The sequence below is a fragment of the Macaca fascicularis genome, chromosome 12 (genome assembly GCF_037993035.2).
Source record: "Macaca fascicularis isolate 582-1 chromosome 12, T2T-MFA8v1.1".
Lineage (NCBI taxonomy): Eukaryota > Metazoa > Chordata > Mammalia > Primates > Cercopithecidae > Macaca > Macaca fascicularis.
Window position 1 is genome coordinate 127121944 of NC_088386.1, and position 23391 is coordinate 127145334.

The 23391-nt window shown below is 46.1% G+C and overlaps 1 protein-coding gene across 50 annotated transcripts in view; it reads left to right on the forward strand.

The window, feature by feature from the left end:
- The first annotated feature begins 539 nt into the window (after nucleotides 1–539).
- The window catches only part of ARMC9 (armadillo repeat containing 9), a 180867-nt gene continuing 158015 nt past the window's right edge, over nucleotides 540–23391 (forward strand). For 20 of the 50 annotated variants that reach the window (XR_012421558.1, XR_010580129.2, XR_012421552.1 and 17 more), the window contains exons 1-5: nucleotides 540–607; nucleotides 8237–8328; nucleotides 10640–10765; nucleotides 17602–17772; nucleotides 19485–19640. Coding sequence is in view for 27 of the 50 variants with exons in the window: in XM_005574592.5 (XP_005574649.3) it covers nucleotides 8278–8328; nucleotides 10640–10765; nucleotides 17602–17772; nucleotides 19485–19640 (504 nt within the window). In the remaining 23 variants the exon portion in view is untranslated. Of the gene's footprint in view, nucleotides 793–8236; nucleotides 8329–10639; nucleotides 10766–17582; nucleotides 17773–19484; nucleotides 19641–23391 lie in introns of all 50 variants that reach the window. The other 30 variants (XR_012421555.1, XR_012421556.1, XR_012421557.1 and 27 more) reach the window with 12 other exon arrangements.

Consider the following 23391-nt stretch of genomic DNA (forward strand, 5'->3'; position numbering starts at 1 on the left):
CTAATTTATTTTTAGAAGCCCACATGTCACATGGAAAACAAAAAGTTTCTCTGAAATCCCTGGAAACTGCTGCAAGGGGCGGGACCCTGGTGCCTGGAGCTTCAATGCATATCTTGGGCGTCACTTTTGGTTCTAAGGTGGCCCCAGGTCCCTCCGGTAAGATGGGAATAACCACGCCTGACTCTTCCCACGGACACCACACGGTCCTGGTTTGTGTTCTCTACGCGACCACGAGCTCCTTGAGGCAAGGGGTTGAGCCTGCTCCGGCTCATCCCCAGAGCCGGCACAGTGACTGGCGTAACGAAGGGGAAATGAACGAATGAATGAACGAACGAACAAAAGTGGAGTGGTGGAGGGGACCGCACGAGACGCGCACACCCCGCGCGTGAACGGCGGACACTGCTGCGCCGTGGACCCTCACTTCCGCCGCCAGGACGTTTCGGGGTCGCCCACCTTCCCTCCCAGGCTGCTCTGCGCCGGCAGCGCTCCGCGCGATTGGCTGCGCCGCCCCACGTGAGGCCGGGGTGGCGGCAGCGGTTGCCCGGGTGACGGCTGCCGAGGTGGCGGCCAGGCTGGGTGAGCGCGAGTGTCCGCGGCCAAGCAGCAGGTAAGCGCGTCCCCGGATGCAGCCAGGTCACCCTCAGCCCGCCGTCCTGGTGCTGGGAGGAGCAGCGGTGGGGTTGGAGGGCCGAGGCTCTGCGGACCTCTTGTTCCGAGAAAAACCGCGACGCGCCCGCTCCGCCGCCGCCGGATGCTACCACTTCTCGCCTGAGGTCCAGGGATCTTTCTCCGGTGAGGGCCGAGGCGGCCTCCTGGACATCCCAAGCAAGGACGGGCGCAGCTGCTTCCCGCAAGTACTCTCTGATCTTTGCTGCAGCAGTAGTCCCTGATCTTTGCTGCAGCGGGCCAAACTTGGAGGGGGACCCCCAACCCGTCCAGCTGGTGGTGGCGGTGCCAGCGGGTTACCCGGGGTTTAGATCTCCCTCATAATCTCCATCTGCTAGCCCCGTTTCTCAGGCACCCAGGTGAAGTCCAGATTTCACCTAATCTAAGGAAAAACAGGATGCGTGCTATGCAGATTCGGCTTCCATACAAATCCCGTAATCCCACCCGTTTGTAGGCCCTAAATCTTTATTATGTAGGAATTCAAAAGCTGCCACTGCAGTCCCCAAGTGTGACTGGAAAAGTTTTTCTTAGTTTCTGCATGGAGGAGAGCAGTGGTTCTCAAACTTGAGAGTGTATAAAAGTCACCCAGGGAGCTTGTTTAAAAGGCAGATTTCTGGGCATGGTGCCTGCCATGGTGTTCAGTAAGACCAGGGTGGAGGCAGGGATTTTCATTTGCACAAGGGTGCCAACTGATTCTTATTTAGGTGGTCCAGACTTTGGGGAAATACTGTGTAGTGGTTCCTATCAGCCACTTAGTCACTTACTGTGGCTGTTGGGAGTGTGTCAGACTTCCTGAGCCTCAAATTGGCTCATCTGGAATGGGAAAATACAAACTACATTCACCTCTCAGGTTTACTATGAAGATTAAATGTAAAGCATTTTGCACATTGCCTGGCATACAATATACCCTCAATAAATGATACCTATTATGATATGAAAGTTTAGAGAAAATTCTGTAATTTCTTTTTCTTTTTTTTTGAGATGGAGTCTTTCTCTGTCGCTCAGGTTGGAGTGGAGTGGCGCAATCTCGGCTCACTGCAACCTCCACCTCCTGGGTTCAAGCGATTCTCTTGCCTCTGCCTCCCTAGTAGCTGGGATTACAGGTGCACACGCCACCACGCCTGGCTAATTTTTGTGTTTTTAGTAGAGATGGGGTTTTACCATGCTGATCAGGCTGGTCTTGAACTCCTGACCTCAGGTGATCCGCCTGCCTCGGCCTCCCAAAGTGTTGGGATTACAGGTGTGAGCCACTACGCCCAGCCAATTCTGTAATTTCTAAGAATGTCAGAGTAGTAGGATACCCAGCAGCACTCACGTTCAATGACAGTTGATCACAGCAGATGCTATTTAAATGGCTTACAGAGGACTACTCTAAGGAGGTGATGTTTATTAGGCACAGTGGTTAACCAGGTGAAGAGAGGGAAAAGTGTTCTAGGCGGAGAGAGTAATATGTGCAAAGGCCTTGAGGTTGGAAGGAGCTCAAATTCTCACAAACTCACTTTTCCTGTTCCAGGGCCTTTAAAATGCCATCCCCTCAGCTCAGGCTTCATTTATTCATCATATGCCTTGAGTACCTTTCTTGCTTACGAGGCACTCTGTTAGGTTCTGGGGATACGAAATTTAAATACAGCTCCCTGTCTTTGTGAACAGGTTATAAGAAGTGCCAGGCACAGTGGCTCATGCCCATAATCCCAACACTTTGGGAGGGCGAATCACCTGAGGTCAGGAGTTCAAGACCAGCCTGGCCAACATGGTGAAACCCCATCACTACTAAAGTAATACAAAAATTAGGCCAGGTGTGCTGACTCACACCTGTAATCCCAGCACTTTGGGAGGCTGAGGCGGGTGGATCACCTGAGGTCAGGAGTTCGAGACCAGCCTGGCCAATGTGGTGAACCCCTGTCTCTACTAAAAATACAAAAATTAGCTGGGCGTTGGTGGCGGGCGCCTGTAATCCCATATACTCAGGAGGCTGAGGCAGGAGACTCACTTGAACCTGGAAGGCAGAGGTTGCAGTGAGCCGAGATTGCGCCTTTGTACTCCAGCCTGGGCGACAAAAGTAAAACTCCGTCTCAACAACAACAACAAAAAATTAGCTGGGCGTCATGGCGCATGCCTGTAACCCCAGCTACTTGGGAGGCTGAGGTGGGAGAATCACTTGAACCTGGGAGGTGGAGGTTGCGGTGAGCTGAGATCCTGCCACTGCACTCCAGCCTGGGCAACAGAGCTAAACTCTGTCTCAAAAAAATAAAATAAAATAAAATAAAAATATAAACAAATTCTTGGTAGGGAAAGAAGGGAGGGGTTGTTCATGGAAGACTTCTTGAAGGGGGTTAAGTCTGACTTTGCTTGGAATCATGAGTCATGTTTACCTGGGGTTCAGAACATACATCAACCACAGGCTTAGGATCCTGGAAGAGATTGTTGCGTGGGGAAATGGCCAGGAGTTTGCTGTTGGCAGGGTCCAAACTGGGATTGGTGGAAGGGAGCAAGGAGCAGGAGAAGGTAGGGGGAAGGTGGATGGATTTGAGGCATAAGTCCAGAGAAAGGCTGGAGAGGTGGGTGTCCTCCAACAGCAACTGCCTTCTTCTGTCCCCTTTTGCATCTGGCAGGGCTGGTGTGGTGCATGGGGAGGTGTCCTGCCTGCTCCTCATTGCTGCTTCCAGATCACTGCCCACTCCTTCACAAACCCCACTCCTTTGAAGCACATGGCAGACACTGTACCCTTTGCCAGCCCTCCCCGAGGCAGCCACTTCCCAGGGCAGGTCTCTCCAGTTCCCTCGGAGCCTCTAGCACCCGGCTGGCTGCCTGTCCCTTCGTCTCTTTTACTTCACTTTTGGGGGTTTCCACATCCTGGCCCCTCCAGTTCTTCATCCTCCTTACTTGCAGGCATCTCTTTCCTCCATCCTCCTCATCCACCCACTCCCTTGGTTGAGAGCTTTTTAGTACTAGTCACCTTCAAAGTCTTGCCTTCAGGCATCTGTCCCACTGTCTGCCCACTGTTTTCCATCTTTCCTGCTCACTGGAATGTGGCTCCTTCCGCAGGTCTCGGACCCCACCGCTTCCTCTGCCCTGCAGCTGCCTTATGTGTGTTCCCCTCCCCCATTCGTAACCTGATTAGTTCCAGTGTCCCATCATGGTTGTACTGTTTCCCCTTTCCTCTCTCTTCTAGAAGAACCTCTCGTATTGGTTAACCAAACTCAGATAGCTGAAAGTGCCTGGAGAAGAGCTGCAAAACTGTGCAGACTGATTCTATTTTAGATTCCAGTCCAGAGATCTTAAATGGACTCTATTACCAGCAACCCTGCCATGTTGCGTAGTTACTTTGGCTCCCACCCTCGCTTGTTTTCAAACTGTCACCTTGCTTCTTACTTGCAGCTGATGACCTTGTTTCTTTCTTTCCTTTTTTTTTGGGATGGAGTCTCGCTCTGTTGCCCAGGCTGCAGTGCAATGGCGTGATCTCGGCTCACTGCAACCTCCGCTTTCCGGGTTCAAGTGATTCTCCTGCCTCAGCTTCTAGAGTAGCTGGGATTACAAGCGCCTGCCACCATGCCCGGCTAATTTTTGTATTTTTAGTAGAGATGGGGTTTCACCATGCTGCCCAGGGTGGTCTCAAACTCCCAACCTCAGGCGATCCACCTGCCTTGGCCTCCCAAAGTGCTGGGATTACAGGTGTGAGCCACCACACCTTATTTCTTGTTTCGCTTCCTTTTTTTGTTTTTTTGAGACAGGGTCTTACTTTGTCACCTAGGCTGGAGTGCCGTGGCACCATCCCAGCTCACTACAGCCTCGACCTCCCTGGTTCAAGTGATCCTCCTGCCTCAGCCACCCCAGTAGCTGGGATTACAGGCATGCACCACCGCGCCTGGCTAATGTTTGTATTTCTGTAGAGATGAGGTTTCGCCACATTGCCCAGGCTGGTCTCGAGCTCATGAGCGCAGGTGATCTGCCTGTCTTGGTATCCCAAAGTGCTAGGATTACAGGTGTGAGCCACTGCACCCAGCCTATTTCATTTCTAATCACTAAATCTGTGTCTTTGCTCAGCACCCATATTCTCTGCTATCCCTCTGAATGCCATTCCTGCTTCTCCCTTAAACTCCAGGCTCATGTATCTGTAAGAATTAAAGAAAGAGGAGAGAAACATGAAGGGTGACTCGACAGTCAACAGGTTTGTTTCTTGGGTACCTGCCAAACTTCACCCTCTTACAATGGGCCTCAGTATAACAGTGGGCCCTAATAAGGACATTCTGTTCCCTTCAGGTCTACTAAGGGAAGCTAAAAGCAGACTTGGCGGGGTACGCCTCCAGCTGCAGAAAGATGTATGGGAACAGACATACAACTCTCCCTCCCAGATAAGCACACCAAAGAGACAGAAGCAGTCCAAGCCTCTGATAAACTCTCCCACCCTGAATCCTTAAAAACTCTTAGTCTGTAAGAGAGTGTGGCTCTGACCTAACTCGGTTGGAAGTCCCTCCCAGGTTTGAAATAAACCTGTTGACTGTCGAGTGACCCTTCGTGTTTCTTTCCTCTCTCCTCTTTCTTTAGTTCTTATAATACCCCCTGACCATTTCGGAACCTCCACTGGAATGTCTAACCGGCAGCTCAGACTTACAGCCAAAACAGCTCTTGGTTTGACCTCAAAGCAGTCCTTCCCCATGTTTTCGTTGACTCATTAAATGACATACTATTCGGCCAGCTGCTCAGATCCCAGGGTTCTTCCTTCCCTTCTTCCTCTCATGTCCCACAACCAGCCCGTCTGCATACTGTGCCTCTTCTGCCTTTTCCATCTGGACTCACAACACTCATGGCCCCTTTTGCTTATCCGAATGACGCTCATGGCTGGCATGGGCTGAGCGGTACTCATCTCCCTCTTCCCACTCCCCTCCAGTCTTCTCTGCAGAACAGGCAACATGCATATTAAAAAATGGACATCAGCAGCCGGGCGTGGTGGCTCACCCCTGTAATCCCAGCACTTTTGGGAGGCAGAGGAGGGAGAATTGAGCCCAGGAGTTCAAGACCAGCCTGGGCAATGGTGAAACCCTGTCTCTGAAAAAACCAAGGCTGGGCACGGTGGCTCACGCCTGTAATCCCAGCACTTTGGGAGGCTGAGGCAGGTAGATCACATGAGGTCAGGAGTTTGAGACTAGCCTGGCCAACATGGTGAAACCCCATCTCTACTAAAAATACAAAAATTAACCAGGCATGGTGGTGGGCGCCTGTAATCTCAGCTACTCGGGAGGCTGAGGCAGGAGAATTGCTAGAACCCGGGAGGCGGAGGTTGCAGTGAGCCGAGATTGTGCCATTGCACTCCAGCCCAGGTGACAACAGTGAGTCTCTGTCTCAAAAACAAAAACAAAAACAAAAACTCACCAAAAACCAAACAAACAAAAAAACCAGAAAACAAATTACTGGGGCATAGCAGCACACTCTGTAGGCGCAGCTACCTGGGAGGCTGACATGGGAAGATTGCTTGAGCCCAGGAGTTTGAGGATGCGGTGAGCTATGATCATGTCACTGCACTCTAGCCTGGGCAACAGAGGGAAACTCTGTCTCAGGAAAAAACAAACAAACAAAACAGGTGGTGTCAGTCCCCTCCTCCATAATCTCTCTGAGCCTCCTGTTACTCTCAGCCTAATGTCCAAGCCACTTACCAGCTCTGCAAGGCCCACCTGACCTGGCCCCGGCCCCCCATTGCCTGCTGCTCTCTGCCTTACCTCTAGCTACATCCCAATACCCCAAGACTGCAGAGGTCTGCGGCCTGAGGCCTGTGACCTAGCAAAGCCCTCTTCCCCAGATCCAAGCGCTCAATCTTTGCTAAAATGTCACATTCCCAGTGAGGCCGTCAACCACTCTATCTAAAATAACCCCGTACCCGTCTCCTTCAGGTTCTGTCCCTTTCCTTGCACCGTTTTCTTCATGTCGGGAATTAATTTCCACTCTGTCCGTGTGTTTGAGTCCGTACTGTGTGCCAGGCACTGGTCTAGGCACTGGGGATGCCAGGGGAACACCTGTCAGGTGCTGTTGAGAAGAATCAAGCAGCAGAAAGGGCTGAGAAGTGATGGGCCGACCTCTTAGAAAGGGTGGTCAGGGCAAGACTGAGGAGGTGACAGTTAAGCAGAGACCTGAATGAGACGTGAGTATCTTAAGGAAGGGCAGTGAGCCAGAGTTCACGAGGGCAGGCGTGGGCTTTGGGTGTTCAGTGGGTGTACACAGGAAGCACACAGTGGCCATTGTGGCTCAGGTTTACAGAACAAATGGGAGTGTGTCAGAGGCCACGTTGTCTAGGGCTTTGGGAGTTGGGCCCAAGGAGTCTCACCTTCATCTGGAGGGTGGTAGAACCACAGGAGGGTCCCAAGCAGGAGGAGAATGCTCATTGTTAAAAGTGTAGAAATTGGATTGGAGTGGAGAGAGAGGAGATGGGGAGGCACTGCCAGAAAAATGTAAGGTTACAGACTCAGAAGAGATCTGACTGGGTGTGGTGGCTCATGCCTGTAATCCCAGCACTTTAGGAGGCCAAGGCTGGAGGATTGCATTACCCAGGAGTTTGGCAGCTTAGTAAGACCCTGTCTCTCCTACAAAAAAAAAAAAAAAAAATTACCTGGGTGTGGTGGCTTGCACCTATAGTCCTAGCCACTGGGGAGGCTGAGGAGGGAGGATCACTTTAGCCCGAGAGTTTTAGCTTGCAATGAGCTATGATCGAACCATTGCACTCCAGCCTGGGCAACGGAGTGAGATCCTATCTCAAAAAAAAAAAAAAAAATTGGAAGAGTTCTGAAACATTCTGAATTTTATAGATGAAAAAAGGCTCTGCATTTCAGTGATTTGCCCCAGATCGGGTGCCAGTGAATGGCATGGTGAGCATTAGAGTCCAGACTTTTTAATTCCTCTGGGGTTACAGGCAACTGCTTTGGGCTGAGCCTGGGGTGTGGGCCGTGGGGAATGACTGCTTTGGGTACACCTCGAGGGAGGGCTGGTAGAAAGAGTAGGAAGAGTTTCTTTTGACTTTAGCCATTGTATTTCCTAGTGCTGCTGAACAAATGACCATAAACAGAGTGGTGTAAAGCAAAAAAGATTTATTATCTTCTAGTTCTGGAGGTCAGAAGTCTGAAATGGCTCTCACTGAGCTAAAGCCAAGGTGTTTGCGGGGATTGATCATTTCTGGATGCTCTGGGAGGATCTGTTCCTTGCCTTATGCAGCTTCTAGAGGCTACCTACCCTCCTTGGTTTATGCCCCTTTCACCCCTTTAAAGCCTGCAGTGGCTGTTGTCTTTCTCACATCTCATCATCCTGACACTGACGCTCTTGCCTCCGTCTGCCCCCCTCCCTCTGCTGTGACTGCCTTGGGCCCACCTGGGTAATCCAGGATCATCCCCCAATTTAAAGGTCAGCTGATGAGCAACCTTAATTCCATCTGCGCCTTAATTCCCCCTTGCCGTGTAACCTCACGTATTCACAGGTTCTGGGGATTGGGGCATGGATGTCTTTGGGGCCATTATTCTGCTCACCACAACCACCTTTTTGTGGTTTCACAGGTGGTTGAAATGAAAGCTCTTATATTTTTGCCTTCTAGAGATTTTTGCTGTGAGAATTAATTACCAGTAACAGTTCAATATGGGGGACATTCTGGCTCGTGAATCTGAATTACTTGGACTAGTGAGAGAGGTAGGTATATTACACAAAACAGAGGTCACAGAGATACATCTAGAAAACTTGTGTTTTAAAATGCAACCAACTGTTTAGTGCCTTGTAGTGTTTCTTCTATTGTTATGTTGGAGCTATTTTTGTATTATATAACATTCCATGCATTTACATTTTGTTTTTATAACTAAACAGATCTTAAAGTCACTTAAAAAGTCCCTTGAAAGAAAATTATAAAAACAATACATGTCCATGGTAAAAGATTCAAGCACTACAGAAATATAAAAAAGAAATTTCCCTCCCAGACTTCTTTCTATGAATAGTAAAAATATGTTCATATGCCTGTAGTTTGTTTTGCAGAATGGGATGATACATTGTTCTGTAGCTTGCTTTTTATCTGCCAACAATAATATAGCATGAACATCTGCCTATGATCTGCCCTAGACATTTGAATGCCATAGAGTGTTTCATTGAGTAGATGCATCATAATTTTTTTAACTCATTGTCTGGTAATGGCCTAGGTTTCCTACACTAAAAGCTTTGACAAGTAGGGCCCAGGCCTTAAACTTTCTGGTGCTAAAGAAATGGTTGGTGCTTGCTGCTGCTTAACTGGGTGAGTAACCATCTGTAGGTTGCGAGAGCCATGGGTCTGGAGCAAGAATGAGGCACCCACCATGCAAATGCAGAGTTGGAATTTGGTGGTGTGATGGTGAATATATATATATTTTTAAATTTACGTTAAAATTCTTTTTTAGAGACAAGGTCTTGTTCTGTCACCTATGCTGGAGTGCAGTGGTGTGATCATGGTTCACTGTAGCCTTGAACTCCTGGGCTCAAGCAGTCTGCCTGCCTCAGCCTCCCAGGTAGCTGAGACTACAGGCGTGCATGACCATGCTCAGCTAGGTTTTATTTTAATTTTTGTAGAGATAGGATCTCATTCTGTTGTCCAAGCTGGTCTTGAACTCTTGGCTTCAAGCAATCCTCCTGCCTCAGCCTCCCAAAGTTCTGGGATTGCAGACATGAGCCACTGCACCCTACCTGTATAACACATTTTCTTTTAAAATTTTATTTATCTGAGATGGGGTCTCGCTTTGTTGCCCAGGCTGGTCTCAAAGTCCTGGGCTCAAGCAATCCTACCTCGGCCTCCCAAAGTTTTGGGATTACAGGCATGAGCCATGCCACCTGGCCTATAGCACTTTTTCTTTTCTTTTCTTTTTTTTTTTTTGAGACAGGGTCTCGCTCTGTTGCCCAGGCTGGAGTACAGTGGCGTGATCTCGGCCCACTGCAACCTCTGCCTCCTGGGTTCAAGTGATTCTCCTGCCTCAGCCTCCCAAGCAGCTGGGATTACAGGCCCCCGCCACCACATCCAGCTAATTTTTGTGTTTTTATTAGAGACGGGGTTTCACCATATTGGTCAGGCTGGTCTCGAACTTCTGACCTTGTGATCTGCCCACCTCGGCCTCCCAAAGTGCTGGGATTACAGGCGTGAGCCACCGCACCTGACACCACTTTTTCTTTATCCATTCATCTATTGATAGACACCTAGATCATTTCCATATCTTGGCTATTATGAATAATGCTGCAATGAGCATGCAGATACAGATGTCTCTTTGAAATACTGATTTTATTTCCTTTCTGTCTATACCCAGAAATGGAATTGCTGGATCATCTGGTAGTTCTGTTTTTGTTTGTTTGTGTGTTTTGAGATGGAGTCTTACTCTGTCACCAGGCTGGAGTGCAGTGGTGTGATCTCAGCTCACTGCAAGCTCTGCCTCCCGGGTTCAGGTAGTTCTCCTGCCTCAGCCTCCTGAGTAGCTGGGACTACAGGCATCCGCCACTGCTCCCGGCTAATTTTTGTATTTTTAGTAGAGATGGGGTTTCACCATGTTGGTCGGGCTGATCTCGAACTCCTGACCTTGTGATCTGCCCACCTCAGCCTCCCAAAGTGCTGGGATTATAGGTGTGGGCCACTGCTCCCGGCCGGTAGTTCTATTTTTATTTTTTTGAGGAACCTCCATACTGTTTTCTATAATAGCTGTACCAATTTACAATCTCACCAATAGTACGCAAGTGTTTCCTTTTCTCCACATCATTGCCAACACTTTTTATCTTTTATCTTTTTTGTAATAGCCATTCTGACGGGTGTGAGGGAATTATGTCTGTGTGGTTTTGATTTGCATTTCTCTGATTGTTAGTGATGTTAAGCACCTTTTCAGGTATCTGCTGGTCCTTTTAATGTCTTCTTTGGATAAATATCTATTCAGATCCTTTGGCTGTTTTTAAATTAGATTATTTGTTTGTTTTGCTGTTTAATTGAATTATTTATTTTTTATAGTATTTAGATTTTGCTGAATTTGAAGACACCTTGAAAACATTTTCAAAAGAATGCAAAATAAAAGGAAAACCATTGTGTAAAACAGTAGGTGGATCTTTCAGAGACTCCAAATCATTGACAATTCAGGTAACATTTTGCTTATTTTTCATCCCTGTAGATAATTCAAGATGCTCCCAGCTTGTGGAAAATGCTGCCATTGGATAGTGCTGGAATAGTTTCTGAGCACCTGCTCAGAGTTACTTTAGATTGCACAAGTGTTTATAGATGAACTAATAATGTCATTTTAAATCTCTGTACCCTCCCTAGGAAATGTGTAGCCATATAAGATCTTTCACAAACATTTCTTGGGAAGAAGGAAAAGAAGAAACATGCAATGTTTAGGAACTGAAACAATTGTAGCCTTCCTCCTGAGGAGTTTCAGGTTATTAATTCTAGGCGCTGGGGATCCAACAGTGAACAAACGAAATCCAGCCCCTGCCAGTACAGCATTTGCATTCTAGCTTGGGGAGGTTGGAGGGAACAGGGAGCAAGAGTGAGACTGACGAGGTGGGTCTATGAAAGGAAGTCTGAGCAACTCTGTGAATACCAGTGGGCTGCAGGGGAGATTATACAGACCTCAACTCTCAGGCTTAGAAGGGAACTTAAAAATCCTTGGCTGGGCATGGTGGCTGACTCCTGTAATCCCAGCGCTTTGGGAGACCGAGGCAGGAGGATCGCATAAGCCCAGGAGTTCAAGACCAGCCTGTGCAACACAGTAGTACGTCGTTTCTTTTTCTTTTTATTTGAGACGGAATCTCTTACTCTGTAGCCCAGGCTGGAGTACAGTGGTACGATCTCGGCTCATCACAACCTCTGCCGCCGGGATTCAAGCAATACTCCTGCCTCACCCTCCCTAGTAGCTGGGATTACAGGCAGATGCCACTGTGTCTGGCTCATTTTTGTATTTTTAGTAGAAATGGGGTTTCACTACGTTGGCCAGGCTGGTCTCGAACTCCTGACCTCAAGTGATCCTCCCGCCTTGGCCTCCCAAAAATGCTGGGATTACAGATATGAGCCACCACGCCTAGCCAGAACCTCGTTTCTATAAAAAATAAAAAATTGGCCAAGCGTGGTGGCATGCACCTGTAGTTGTAGCTGCTTAGTTGCCTGAGGTAGGAGGATCACTTGAGCCCAGGAAATCAAGGCTGCGTTGAGCCATGATCATACTGCTGCACTCCAGCTGTAGTGACAGAGTAAGACCCTGTCTCCAAAAAAAAAAAGTCATTATTTTAACCATTATTTGATGTCTCGATCTCATTTGTAATATGCCAGATAAGTAATCAGTTCACCTAGAATATTTCCATTGACCATTTCCTGAGACAGCATGTTTCACCTTTGGATGATTTTATTATTTATTTATTTATTTATTTGAGACGGAGTTGCGTTCTGTTGCCCAGGCTGGAGTGCAGTGGCAGGGTCTTGGCTTACTACAACCTCCGCCTCCTGAGTTCAAGTGATTCTCCTGCCTCAGCCTCCCAAGTAGCTGGGATTACAGGCATACGCCATCATGCCCGGCTAGTTTTAGTATTTTTAGTGGAGATAGGGTTTTACCATGTTGGCCAGGCTGGTCTCAAACCCCTGACCTCCGGTGAGCCACCTGCCTCAGCCATCCAAAGTGCTGGGATTACAGATGTGAGCCATCATGCCTGGTCTATTTTATTCTTATAATTAAAAAAAAAAAGTTATGTGGAGACAGAGTCTTGCTGTGTTTCCCAGGCTGGTCTCAAACTCCCAATCTCAAGTGATCCTCTCGCCTCAGCCTCCCAAAGCACTGGGATTATAGGCATGAGCCACTGCACCTGGCATTATTACTTCAACAGATTTTTAAATTTTAACATACCTACTTCCAGAAATAATTTGAGGCTTGGCTTACAAGCCCCTTGAGTAGCCGGAGTTCAGGTGGCAGCCACCGCTGGTTTTCTCCTAGTACTTGACTCCCTAGTGGCCTGGCATGGGCACTGTTGAGAGAGGGGCTCTTTTGAAGTGGCCTGTGGAGCTCAAGGCAGGGCTGAACCCTCTGCCTGCTCCCCTTCAGGCCGCAGGCCCCTGGATGATGAGCTGCTGCTGCTTTCTGTCAACACAGACTCTTCTGTGGATGCTACAGGAGCCAGACCTCCCTGGCACCCCCTCCCCCAGAGAGATATGTTCAGAACATAGAAGAATACGGTCATTATTAGAGGCGAAAACAGGTTCTTAGAGTGAAGTGTGTTCCTCGGGGAATCAGCTTCACTCCGCAGCACCTGGCTTCCCTGGTTCTTTCTGGATGAAAAAAAGACCTTTACCCTACACGTGGGAAGTGTATGTGAGCATCTGTTAATTAAAGCTACCATTTGAGAGGAATGTAGCAAATCCCCAATACCTAACTAGCAGAACAGTGAGAATCTTTTGTGGAGTTCACACGTGACCAGATTATGTGACGATACAGGGTAAGGCCGACAGGCCCTGTGTCGTGAAGCTTCTTTGCTTATCGGGTCCCTCCAGAGGCGGCTGCTGTACACTTTTCCAACTGGGTTCCCGTTGCCTTTCAGCTCCAGCTGCATCTGAGAACACTCAAATGTCTCTTCAGGTCTTTTTAAAAAATTGTGATTAAAGATAACATAGAATGTCTCCTCTTAACTATTCTTACATGTACAGTTCAGTAGTGTTAAATGTGTTCACGTTGTTGTGAAACGGATCTCTAGAAGTTTTCATCTTACAAACATGAAACTCTGTCCCCATTGAACAACTCTCCCTTTATCCTCCCCCTAGGCCTTGGCAGCCACTATTCTTAATTTTCTGTCTATGAATTGGCTACTTTAGATATGTCCTATAAATGGAATTATACAGTATTCGTCTTTCTGTAATTGGCTTATTTCATCCAGCATAATGTCATCAAAGTTCATTCATGTTGCGGTATATGACAAGATTTCCTTTCCTTTTAAAGGCTGAATAATATTCTCTGGTACATATTCACACACACACCCCACAGCTTGTTTATCTGTTCTTCTATTGATGGACACTCGGGTTGCTTCCACCTCTTGGGTATTAAGAATAATGCTGTTAGGGCCGGGTGCAGTGGCTCATGCCTGTAATCCCAGCACTTTAGGAGGCCGAGGTGGGCAGATCACCTGAGGTCAGGAGTTCAAGACCAGCCTGGCCAACATGGTGAAACCCCATCTCTACCCAAAAAAAAAAAAAAAAAGAATACAAAATTAGCCGGGCGTGGTGGCCAGTGCCTGGAGTCCCAGCTACTCGGGAGGCTGAGGCAAGAGAATAGCTTGAACCTGGGAGACGGAGGTTGCAGTGAGCCAAGATTGCACCATTGCACTCCAACCTGGGGGACAAGAGCGAGACTTCTTCTCAAAAAAAAAAAAAAATAGTGCTGCAGTGAACGTGGGTGTGCAAGTATCTCTTTAAGGCCTTGCTTTCTGTTCTTTTGGATGTATACCAGGAAGTATTGCTGGATCATATGGTAGCTCTATTTTTAATTTTTTGAGGAATTGCCAAGCTGTTTTACAAAGTGGTTGTACCATTTTCCATTCCCACCAGCAGTACTTAAGCGTTCCAGTTTCTCTACTTCCTTGCCAATGCTTGTTATTTTCTCTCTGTGTGTTTTTAAAATATTAGCCATTTTGATGGGTTTGAAGTGATATCTTGTCATAGTTTTGATTTGTATTTCTCTGATGTCTTCAGGTTCATTTTTATATAACTTGAAAGACCTTGAACCTTTCTGATGTCACAAACATTTCTTTTCTGCTCATCCAATCAACAGCTGTGTCCCCCCACTATGGTAGATTTCCCAAATGAAATGTCTGGTTTGAGTGAAGAAGAGTGGGGAAAAAATTTAAAAAGAAGAAGAAAAAAATACATCTAGAACTGAGGTTGAGCAAAATATGCTAATTTTTAGTGGAACTCAAAAAATAGTGAGTTTCCCCCAGCAGTTTTATGTGTATAGTTCAGTAGTGTTAAGTATGTTTACATTGTTGTGAGATGTAAGAAGCATGTGTGTTTACAAGTTACTATTGATGGTGTACACATTTTCTCATCTTGTTGATTCTGCTTTGATCATAGTTTATAGAACATCACTAATATTTTGTGACTGTAAGTTATAATAGTGGATTCTTTTATGTGTGGGTATTATTTTAAGCTCAGGGACCATTTCCAGGTACAGAATATGAGTCATGAGTTAGGAAGGATGATAGAGGTGATTATGATGACAGCAAAGGTTTGTGGTTTCAGATCTACAAATAGAGACCTTAGAACAAACTGTAGATGGGCCTTTTGACTTGTGGATTCTGCCAAGCCATGTTAAGAAAATATCTTTTCTCTAAGCCATAACATTTCACAAGAGTCTGCGCTCACCTCAATCACACAGTCAGAGAACTCTTGGTCACCGCACTTCTCGTGGCAAGGCCTCCTCAGGAATGGTCACAGGGCTTACTTGGGACCTTGGCAGAGGCAAGCGTGGGGGTGGGCCTGGCCCCATAGCACTGCCCCAGGAGGATGTGTTCACCTTTGTGGCAGTCATTAACAAGCATGCGGGTCTCTGGCCAGCTTCCCCAAATTCTTCCAAGAGGTGGCTGTATTCAGCTGCTTGTGCTTTGTTTTGGCAACCCCCACCCACAGCTGCTAACAGACTGTCCCTTGCCTGTGTCCAGGAGGAACAGAAGAGCCAGCCTTGAGGAGGTAGATGCTCATTGTAGGGCTTATTAGAAAAATTCTGAGTTTACTTGAAATGTAACCGGCACCTTCCAGCATCAGGCAGTATTCAGAGACAGTTTTTGATCACATGACATAGTGAACATTTTTGTAATATTCAGATTTGAGGATTCCTTACCAATCAACATCTTTGACATATGTGTAACCAAACACTGTTATATTATTTGTTCTCTTTACGTTTCCATTTTATGTTAGAAAATTTGCTTATAAACAGATAAAACAAGTAATTTTTAAAAATGACAATTTTGCAGGAAAATTATCTGTAAACGTTTTTCTTTTTTTTTTTTTTCTGAGACAGGGTCTCTTTCTGTCACTTAGGCTAAATACAGTGGTGCAATCTCAGCTCACTGCAGCCTCTACCTCCAGGGCTCAGATGGTCCTTCCACCTCAGCCTCCCAGGTAGCTGGGACTACAGGCACATGTCACCACGCCCAGCTAATTTTTGTATTTTTAGTAGAGACAGGGTTTCACCATGTTGTCCAGGCTCGTCTTGAACTCCTGGGCTCAAATGATCTGCCTGCCTTGACCTTCCAAAGTGCTGGGATTACAAGTGTGAGCTACCATGCTCGGCCATGTAAACTCACTTTTTTTTTTTTTTTTTTTTTTTTTTTGAGATGGAGTCTCGCTCTATTGCCCAGGTTGGAGTGCAGTGGCACAATCTCGGCTCACTCCAACCTCTGCCTCCCGGGTTCAAGCAATTCTCCTGCCTCAGCCTCTGGAGTAGCTGGGATTACAGGCATGTACCACCACGCCTGGCTAGTTTTTGTATTTTTAGTAGAGACGGGGTTTCACCGTGTTGGTTAGGCTGAACTCCTGACCTCATGATCCACGCGCCTTGGTCTCCCAAAGTGCTGGGATTACAGGTGTGAGCCACTGCACCCATGAACTCATTTTTAGAAGTATAAAAGAACAAAGGCCAATAATGGTGGTAAGTAACAATGGTATTGGGTGGGGAAGTGGGGATTCTTTATTTATTTATTTTTTTGTTGAGACAGAGTCTTGCTCTGTCGCCCAGGCTGGAGTGCTGTGGCTGGATCTCAGCTCACTGCAAGCTCTGTCTCCCGGTTTTACGCCATTCTCCTGCCTCAGCCTCCCAAGTAGCTGGGACTACAGGCGCCCGCCACCTCGCCTGGCTAGTTTTTTGTATTTTTTTAGTAGAGACGGGGTTTCACTGTGTTCGCCAGGATGGTCTCGATCTCCTGACCTTGTGATCCGCCCGTCTCGGCCTCCCAAAGTTCTGGGATTACAGGCTTGAGCCACCGCGCCCGGCCGGAAGTGGGGATTCTATAGAAAATCCAATCTCAGAAACACTGTTGCAGTTGAGCATAAAATGTAAGTCCAAATATCTTGGGCATTCGATACAAAAAGAACAGTAGCAGCTGCATTGTTTTAGACTCTTAGGAAGTTCTTTCACTTCTGCTTTTTACTTAAATCCACAAAATTATGCCACAGGTATTTGTGACAGGTGAATTATCTTCCTTGTGAGACAGGTGACGTGATAATTGCCACTTCCTTTCTCCAGAATTCTTTCAACTAGTGCATGCTAAATCATGACGCTGTCGTTGTCCCAGGTCAAACGGCACTGAGCTGGTGCTCCTTCCTCCACCTCCAGCCTTCTCTGTCGCTGCAGCTGCAGCTGGCAGGCATGGACAGTCACCTTATGGTATATTGGGGTCTTCCTTCAGCTCCATCTCAGCCTGGTGTGCTTCTAGCAGTGGGGCAAGTGGCAGTGCTATTGCCTAGGCCCAGGATTGACTGGGTCGGTGTGTGTGGGCTCCCGGCCACTCCAGGACGTGGAGCAATGCTGTCAGCAACCTTCCGTGCATGTGAGGTTTGTTCCTGGGAGGCCCGGCTAGACTCGGTCTGGATAGTTTTTGTCAGTTGCATGCTGTGGGTCCGCAGGTCCAAAGGTGACTTCAGTGTATTTACGTGTCCGTGAGTTCTCTGGCCCCAAGTCTTTGTTCTGTGCCTGATTCTTTCTGTTTCAAAGACCTTAAATGTTTTGTGTGTTCTTCATAGTGCCCAGATTAGATATTGCAAAGGTGTGGGAAACCAGGATTGGTCTGCAGGAATCGCAGGCTCAGGAGCTTGAATCCTGTGGGATCTCTGTTTTTCTATCCTTTACCTCTGAAAAGGAGTATGTGGGAAATCTGTGGTGTTGTGAGTTGTGAGAATTTTGGGTGTTGAAATTTACAACGAGGTGTAGTCTGATGTCTTCTCCACAGAAGGATCTTGTTGCTGCATTTGACGACGGAGACCAGAAGGTGTTCTTCAGTCTGTGGGAGGAGCACATTCCCAGTTCCGTCCGAGATGGGGACTCCTTTGCCCAGAAGCTGGAATTCTATCTCCACATCCATTTTGCCATCTATCTTCTGAAGCACTCTGTGGGGAGACCGGTGGGTTTACCTGGTGTTGCGGGTGGGTCTGAATGGTGTGTTAAGGAACAGTGTTTGCTGTCATTGTCCACATGGGTGTGGATTTTATATGTGGCTGTTTTGTTATATTGCTTACAAGGTACAGGCATCCTCTGTCCTGAGGAGTGATTTTCTACCATATTCCCAGCAGCTTATATTCTAATTTTTATGGAGATTTAATAATTTCTGTAATCAAAGCTATATTGTTTTCCTAAATACCTCAAGTTTTTGAAACCTCATCAAAATTAAGTTTATTTGGCAATTTCGTCTGTAGACATGTATGTCTAAGAGAATCCATATTTCAGCTGCATATTAGACCCTATATTAGAACATAAAATTATTTACATATTTATTGTAGAGAAAGGGTCTTGCTATGTTGCCCAGGCTGGTCTTGAACTCCTGGGCTCAAACAGTCCTCTCACCTTGGCCTCCCAAAGTGCTGGGATTACAGGCATGAGCCACTGTGTCTGGCCAGAACACACATTTAAACTTAAGTCGTGGAAAAGGGTACGTCTCTTTGTGGAAAGTCCTTTTGAGTGATAGGTTGAATTTAGCGTCTGCAGTCCTTTCCCAGATGGGGCTGGAGATGGGAAGAGAGGAGAGGGCTGAAGTGTCAAGCTGCTGGGGTGGCTGAGCTTTGATGACAGAAGGGCAACAGAGGCGAGCTGGCATTTGACCCCATGCATTAATTACTGCCCTGTGGACCAATGTGAACGCATGAGAATGTCAGAACACCAAAGGTGGGGACAGTGGTGGAGGGAGCAGCGGGACTGTACATTATAGTAGTTGTTGGAAGGCTGTTCCTCAGGTTATTACTCTTCCAGGGAAGATCACAGGAGATTTTCATTTTCTGTTTGTATTTCTGTTTCTTTTACGTCTGGGGGTCAAAAGAGGGCCTCCTAGTATAGGTCAACTGAGATGTGTTTGTAAGAACAGGTTAGTCTGTGTACGAGACTGTGAAGGCCATGATTGGTAGAGCCGGTGTGGGAGCAAAACCCCACATTCACCAACTCTGGAACAGGTTAGTCTGTGTACGAGACTGTGAAGGCCATGACTGGTAGAGCCAGTGTGGGAGCAAAGCCCCACATTCACCAACTCTGGTTTTCTCATTGAGGGCCAAGAGGAGGTAGAACCCTGAGAGGCGAACTAACTTGCCTGGGATACACATGGAATAGTGACACGGAGCGAGCCCAGGCCTTAGCACAAGAAAGGAAAGGGGCGAGATGGAAGCTTCTGTTTCCAAACACCATAAAGAAATGCCTGTTAACCTTTAGAAACCACTCCTGCTGTAGGCATGGGAATGCAGACAGATACTTATTTATATCTGAAAAGTAGAAGCCATGTGTCTGTCTAATAATGAGGAAACTAGTTAAATAAATGTGATAGACAAGATGAGGTTTTGTCCTGCCATTGAAAATGTTTATGAAGAATTTTAAGGATGTGAGAAAATGGCAATAATAAAGTTAAAAAGCAGCATATTGAACTGTATATACAGTTCTCTGATCTTCCTAAGTTTCATTAAGGGGGAAATTTAGGGTGGATGGTAGAATTCTAGAGACAACGCACCTGCCAGGCTAGATAGGGGATGCCAGCGACATGACTGGGACAGAAGGAGCCTCAGAGAGAGGATAGGGTGAGCAGATGGACTGGGCATTGAGCTGGAGACCTCAAACAAATGCTTTCCCTTCCTCCAGGACAAAGAGGAGCTGGATGAAAAGATTTCTTACTTCAAAACCTACCTGGAGACCAAAGGGGCAGCCTTGAGCCAGACCACAGAGTTTCTTCCTTTCTATGCCCTTCCTTTTGTTCCCAACCCTATGGTGCACCCGTCATTTAAAGAACTCTTCCAGGCAAGTGCCAGCTTTTAACTCTTGTGTCAGGTCCTGGGTGACATTGTGGTTTTATCTTCTATAAGCTGGGGGTTTCTGAATGATGCTTTAAAAAACTAAAATTTGCTTCTGTTATTATTTTTAGTTATAGCCATAATTTTTTAGTCAGTCTTCTATTAGATGGTTAGTTAGGTTTGGTTTTTGCCATCCTGTACTAGCAGTGGTTTGCGACTTGTACATACATTAAATCTGGAAGAGTTACAGTAATTAACACTTTGTAATAGCAAAAACTAGGAACAACCCAATTGTACACCAACAGGAGCATGCATAAATACATTGTGTTATATTCACACAATGGAATATTATACATCAATGAGAATGAATGAACTAAATCACACAATGATGAAATCTTAAGCTGGATACAAGAGAGGACAAGCTATGTGATTCCCTTTACATATACATCAAAGCAAACAAAAGTAGTTTTTAGGCATATGTGTACCAGTGTTAAAATGTTACAGAAAGTTGGCCGGGCGCGGTGGCTCACACCTGTAATCCCAGCACTTTGGGAGGCCGAGGTGGGTGGATCACTGGAGACCAGGAGTTCGAGACCAGTCTGGCCAACATAGGGAGACCCCATCTCTACTAAAAGTACAAAAATTAACTGGGCGTGGTGGCATGCACCTGTAATTCCAGCTACTCAGGAGGCTGAGGCAGAAGAATTGTTCAAACCCGGGAGGTGAAGGTTGCAGTGAACCAAGAGTGCCACTGCACTCCATCCTGGGCAATAGAGCAAGACCTTGTCTCAAAAAAAAAAATTACAGCAAGCAAGGAATCTCACCTGCTCGAATGGCAACTTTAAACTTTTTACATTCTCACACATAGAATTGACTTTTTAGGATGTATAGTTCCATGAATTTTAACACGAGTATGTTTTGTTTGTTTAATTGGTTTTTTTTTGAGATAGTCCCGCTCTGTCGCCCAGGCTGGAGTATAGTGTCGCAATCTCGGCTCACTGCAACCTCTGTCTCCCGGGTTCAAGCGATTCTCTTGCCTCAGCCTCCTGAGTAGCTGGGGCTACAGGTGCGCACCACCACGGCTGGCTAATTGTTGTATTTTTAGTAGGGATGGGGTTTCACCATGTTGGCCAGGATGGTCTTGAACTCCTGACCTCAGGTGATCCACTTGCCTTGGCCTCCCAAAGTGCTAGGATTACAGGCGTGAGCCACTGCGCCTGGCCTTGTTTGTTTGTGTTTTGGAGACAGAGTCTCATTCTGTCACCCAGGTCACTCTGTCACTCAACAGCAACTGATGCAATTCTTCCAAATCCCAGTACATTTCAGCATCCCATTCAGTTATAATTCTGTAAAACAACTTTCATCCCTCCTGAATAGTAACTGCTAAACTGAAGGCTACTTAGTTGACTGCTTTCATTAAAGCAGGCCTTTTGTAGAGTAGCCCAAGTTGAAATTTTTGCTGTTTTTTCTTGATCATTCTAGATTTACCTACTTCCTCTCCCAGAAAGTTGAAGAAATAAACATTAAGAAGGTGGTTAAATTTGGAAGGGTTCAGATGTCTTGGAGGATTAAAACAAAGAAAATAATAAAAATAAATTTAAAAAAATTAAAAATTAAATTTAAAGATTTCTCTTTTTTTTTTTTTTTTTTTTTTTGAGACGGAGTCTTGCTCTGTAGCCCGGGCTGGAGTACAGTGGCCGGATCTCAGCTCACTGCAAGCTCCGCCTCCCAGGTTTACGCCATTCTCCTGCCTCAGCCTCCCGAGTAGCTGGGACTACAGGCGCCCGCCACCTCGCCCAGCTAGTTTTTTGTATTTTTTAGTAGAGACGGGGTTTCACGGTGTTTGCCAGGATGGTCTCGATCTCCTGACCTCGTGATCCACCCGTCTCGGCCTCCCAAAGTGCTGGGATTACAGGCTTGAGCCACCGCGCCCGGCCTTAAATTTAAAGATTTCTAAAAATAAATAATCTTGGAAGGGGATGGTAGATTTTCTCACAGTGAGACTTCCGTTCCTGAGTATTCTGTTCATGACTATTCTGGCATAGCAGCATGGATAAAGCTTGGATCCAGGTGGCAGCAGAGCTGGCAGAATCAGGGATGGGGCCTAGCAGAGGCTGCAGCTGGCAGCTTGACTCACTCAGGTTTGGTGTTCCAAGATGGAGTTCAGCTTCTGGTGGTTTAAGGAATTTAATGACCATCTGTATTCGTGGAGATTGATTTTATTCCATTTTTTTCTTTTGTTAGTCTACATATGTTCTTTTAATGGTAACATAGATATTTTTAGTATGTATACATAATAGTCAATTTTTTTTTTTTTTTTGAGATGGAGTTTCACTCTTGTCGCCCGAGCTAGAGTGTAATGGCTCGATCTTGGCTCACTGCAACCTCCACCTCCTGGGTTCAAGCGATTCTCCTGCCTCAGGCTCCCGAGTAGCTGGGATTATAGGCACATGCCATCATGCCTGGCTAATTTTTGTATTTTTAGTAGAGACGGGGTTTCACCATGTTGACCAGGCTGGTCTCGAACTCCTGACCTCAGATGATCCGCCTGCCTCAGCCTCTTAAAGTGCTAGGATTACATGTATAAGCCACCACGCCCAGCCATAAAGTCTAAATTTAATCTTTATTTTCTTCCAGAACATTCAGGGAACTCAGAATGCATTAACTTCATTCATCCCCTTTGCAATTTATGTGCTTTTTTTTTTTTTTTTCTGCCAAGTATCTTAGTTATATATTTTAAATGTACAAATTAGGAAGTTTTACTATTTTATGCAATCAGTGTGTGTAGATTTTCCCTTATAGCTACTAGTATTTTTGTTCATCATTCCATCTTGTGTCAATGACCTTCCATCTGGGATAGTTGTCTCCTCTTATTTAAGTACATGTCTTTAAAACCCCCTTTCCTTGAAGATCTCTTCTTTCAGTTCTTGTTTGACTGCAGTGTCTTTATTGCTTTCTCAGGTAGGATTTAGAATACTAGGTTTACAGTTATTTTCTCTTAGTACATTGACGATACAAAGCTTAGCTAGATTGCACCATCTCCTAGCTCGCATTGCTGCTGTTTTGAAGTTGGCTGTCAGTCTAATTGCTGTTCCTTTGTAGGTGATCCATCTCTTTTCTCTGGCCTCTGGGATTGTATCATTTCCCTACAGTGTTTCTAGGGATAGATTTCTATTTTTACTTGGGATTTGTTGGGTTTCCTGGATGTGAAGTTTTGTGTCTTTCAACAACTCTGAAAAATGCTCAATTTGTATCTCTGTATATTACCATTCTCTTTATTATCTCCTAGATATCTGACTAAATGTATATGAGACTTATTATATTCTCCATGTCTTTTTTATTTAAAAAATTATAAAATACACATAACATAAAATTTACCATTTTGACTTTTTTTTTTTTTAAAAGAGATGGAGTCTCTTAAAACTCTATCCCTCAGGCTGAAATGCATGATTATAGCTCGCTACAGCCTTGACCTCCTTGGCTCAAGTGATCCTCCCACTTCAACCTCCCGAGTAGCTAGACTATAGGCATGCACTGCCACCATTTTGACCATTTTCGAGGGTTCAGCTGAGTGGTGCTAAGAACGTGCACATCATTGTGCTCGCCATACATTTTAATATCTTATATTTTCCTTCTCTTAATCTCCCTGGCTATATTCTGGGTGATCTCTTCACATCTGCCTTCCAGTTCACAAACTCACCCTCCAGCTATGTTTAGTCCGTTCTTTAACCTTTTCATTGAATTTGTAATTTCAGTTA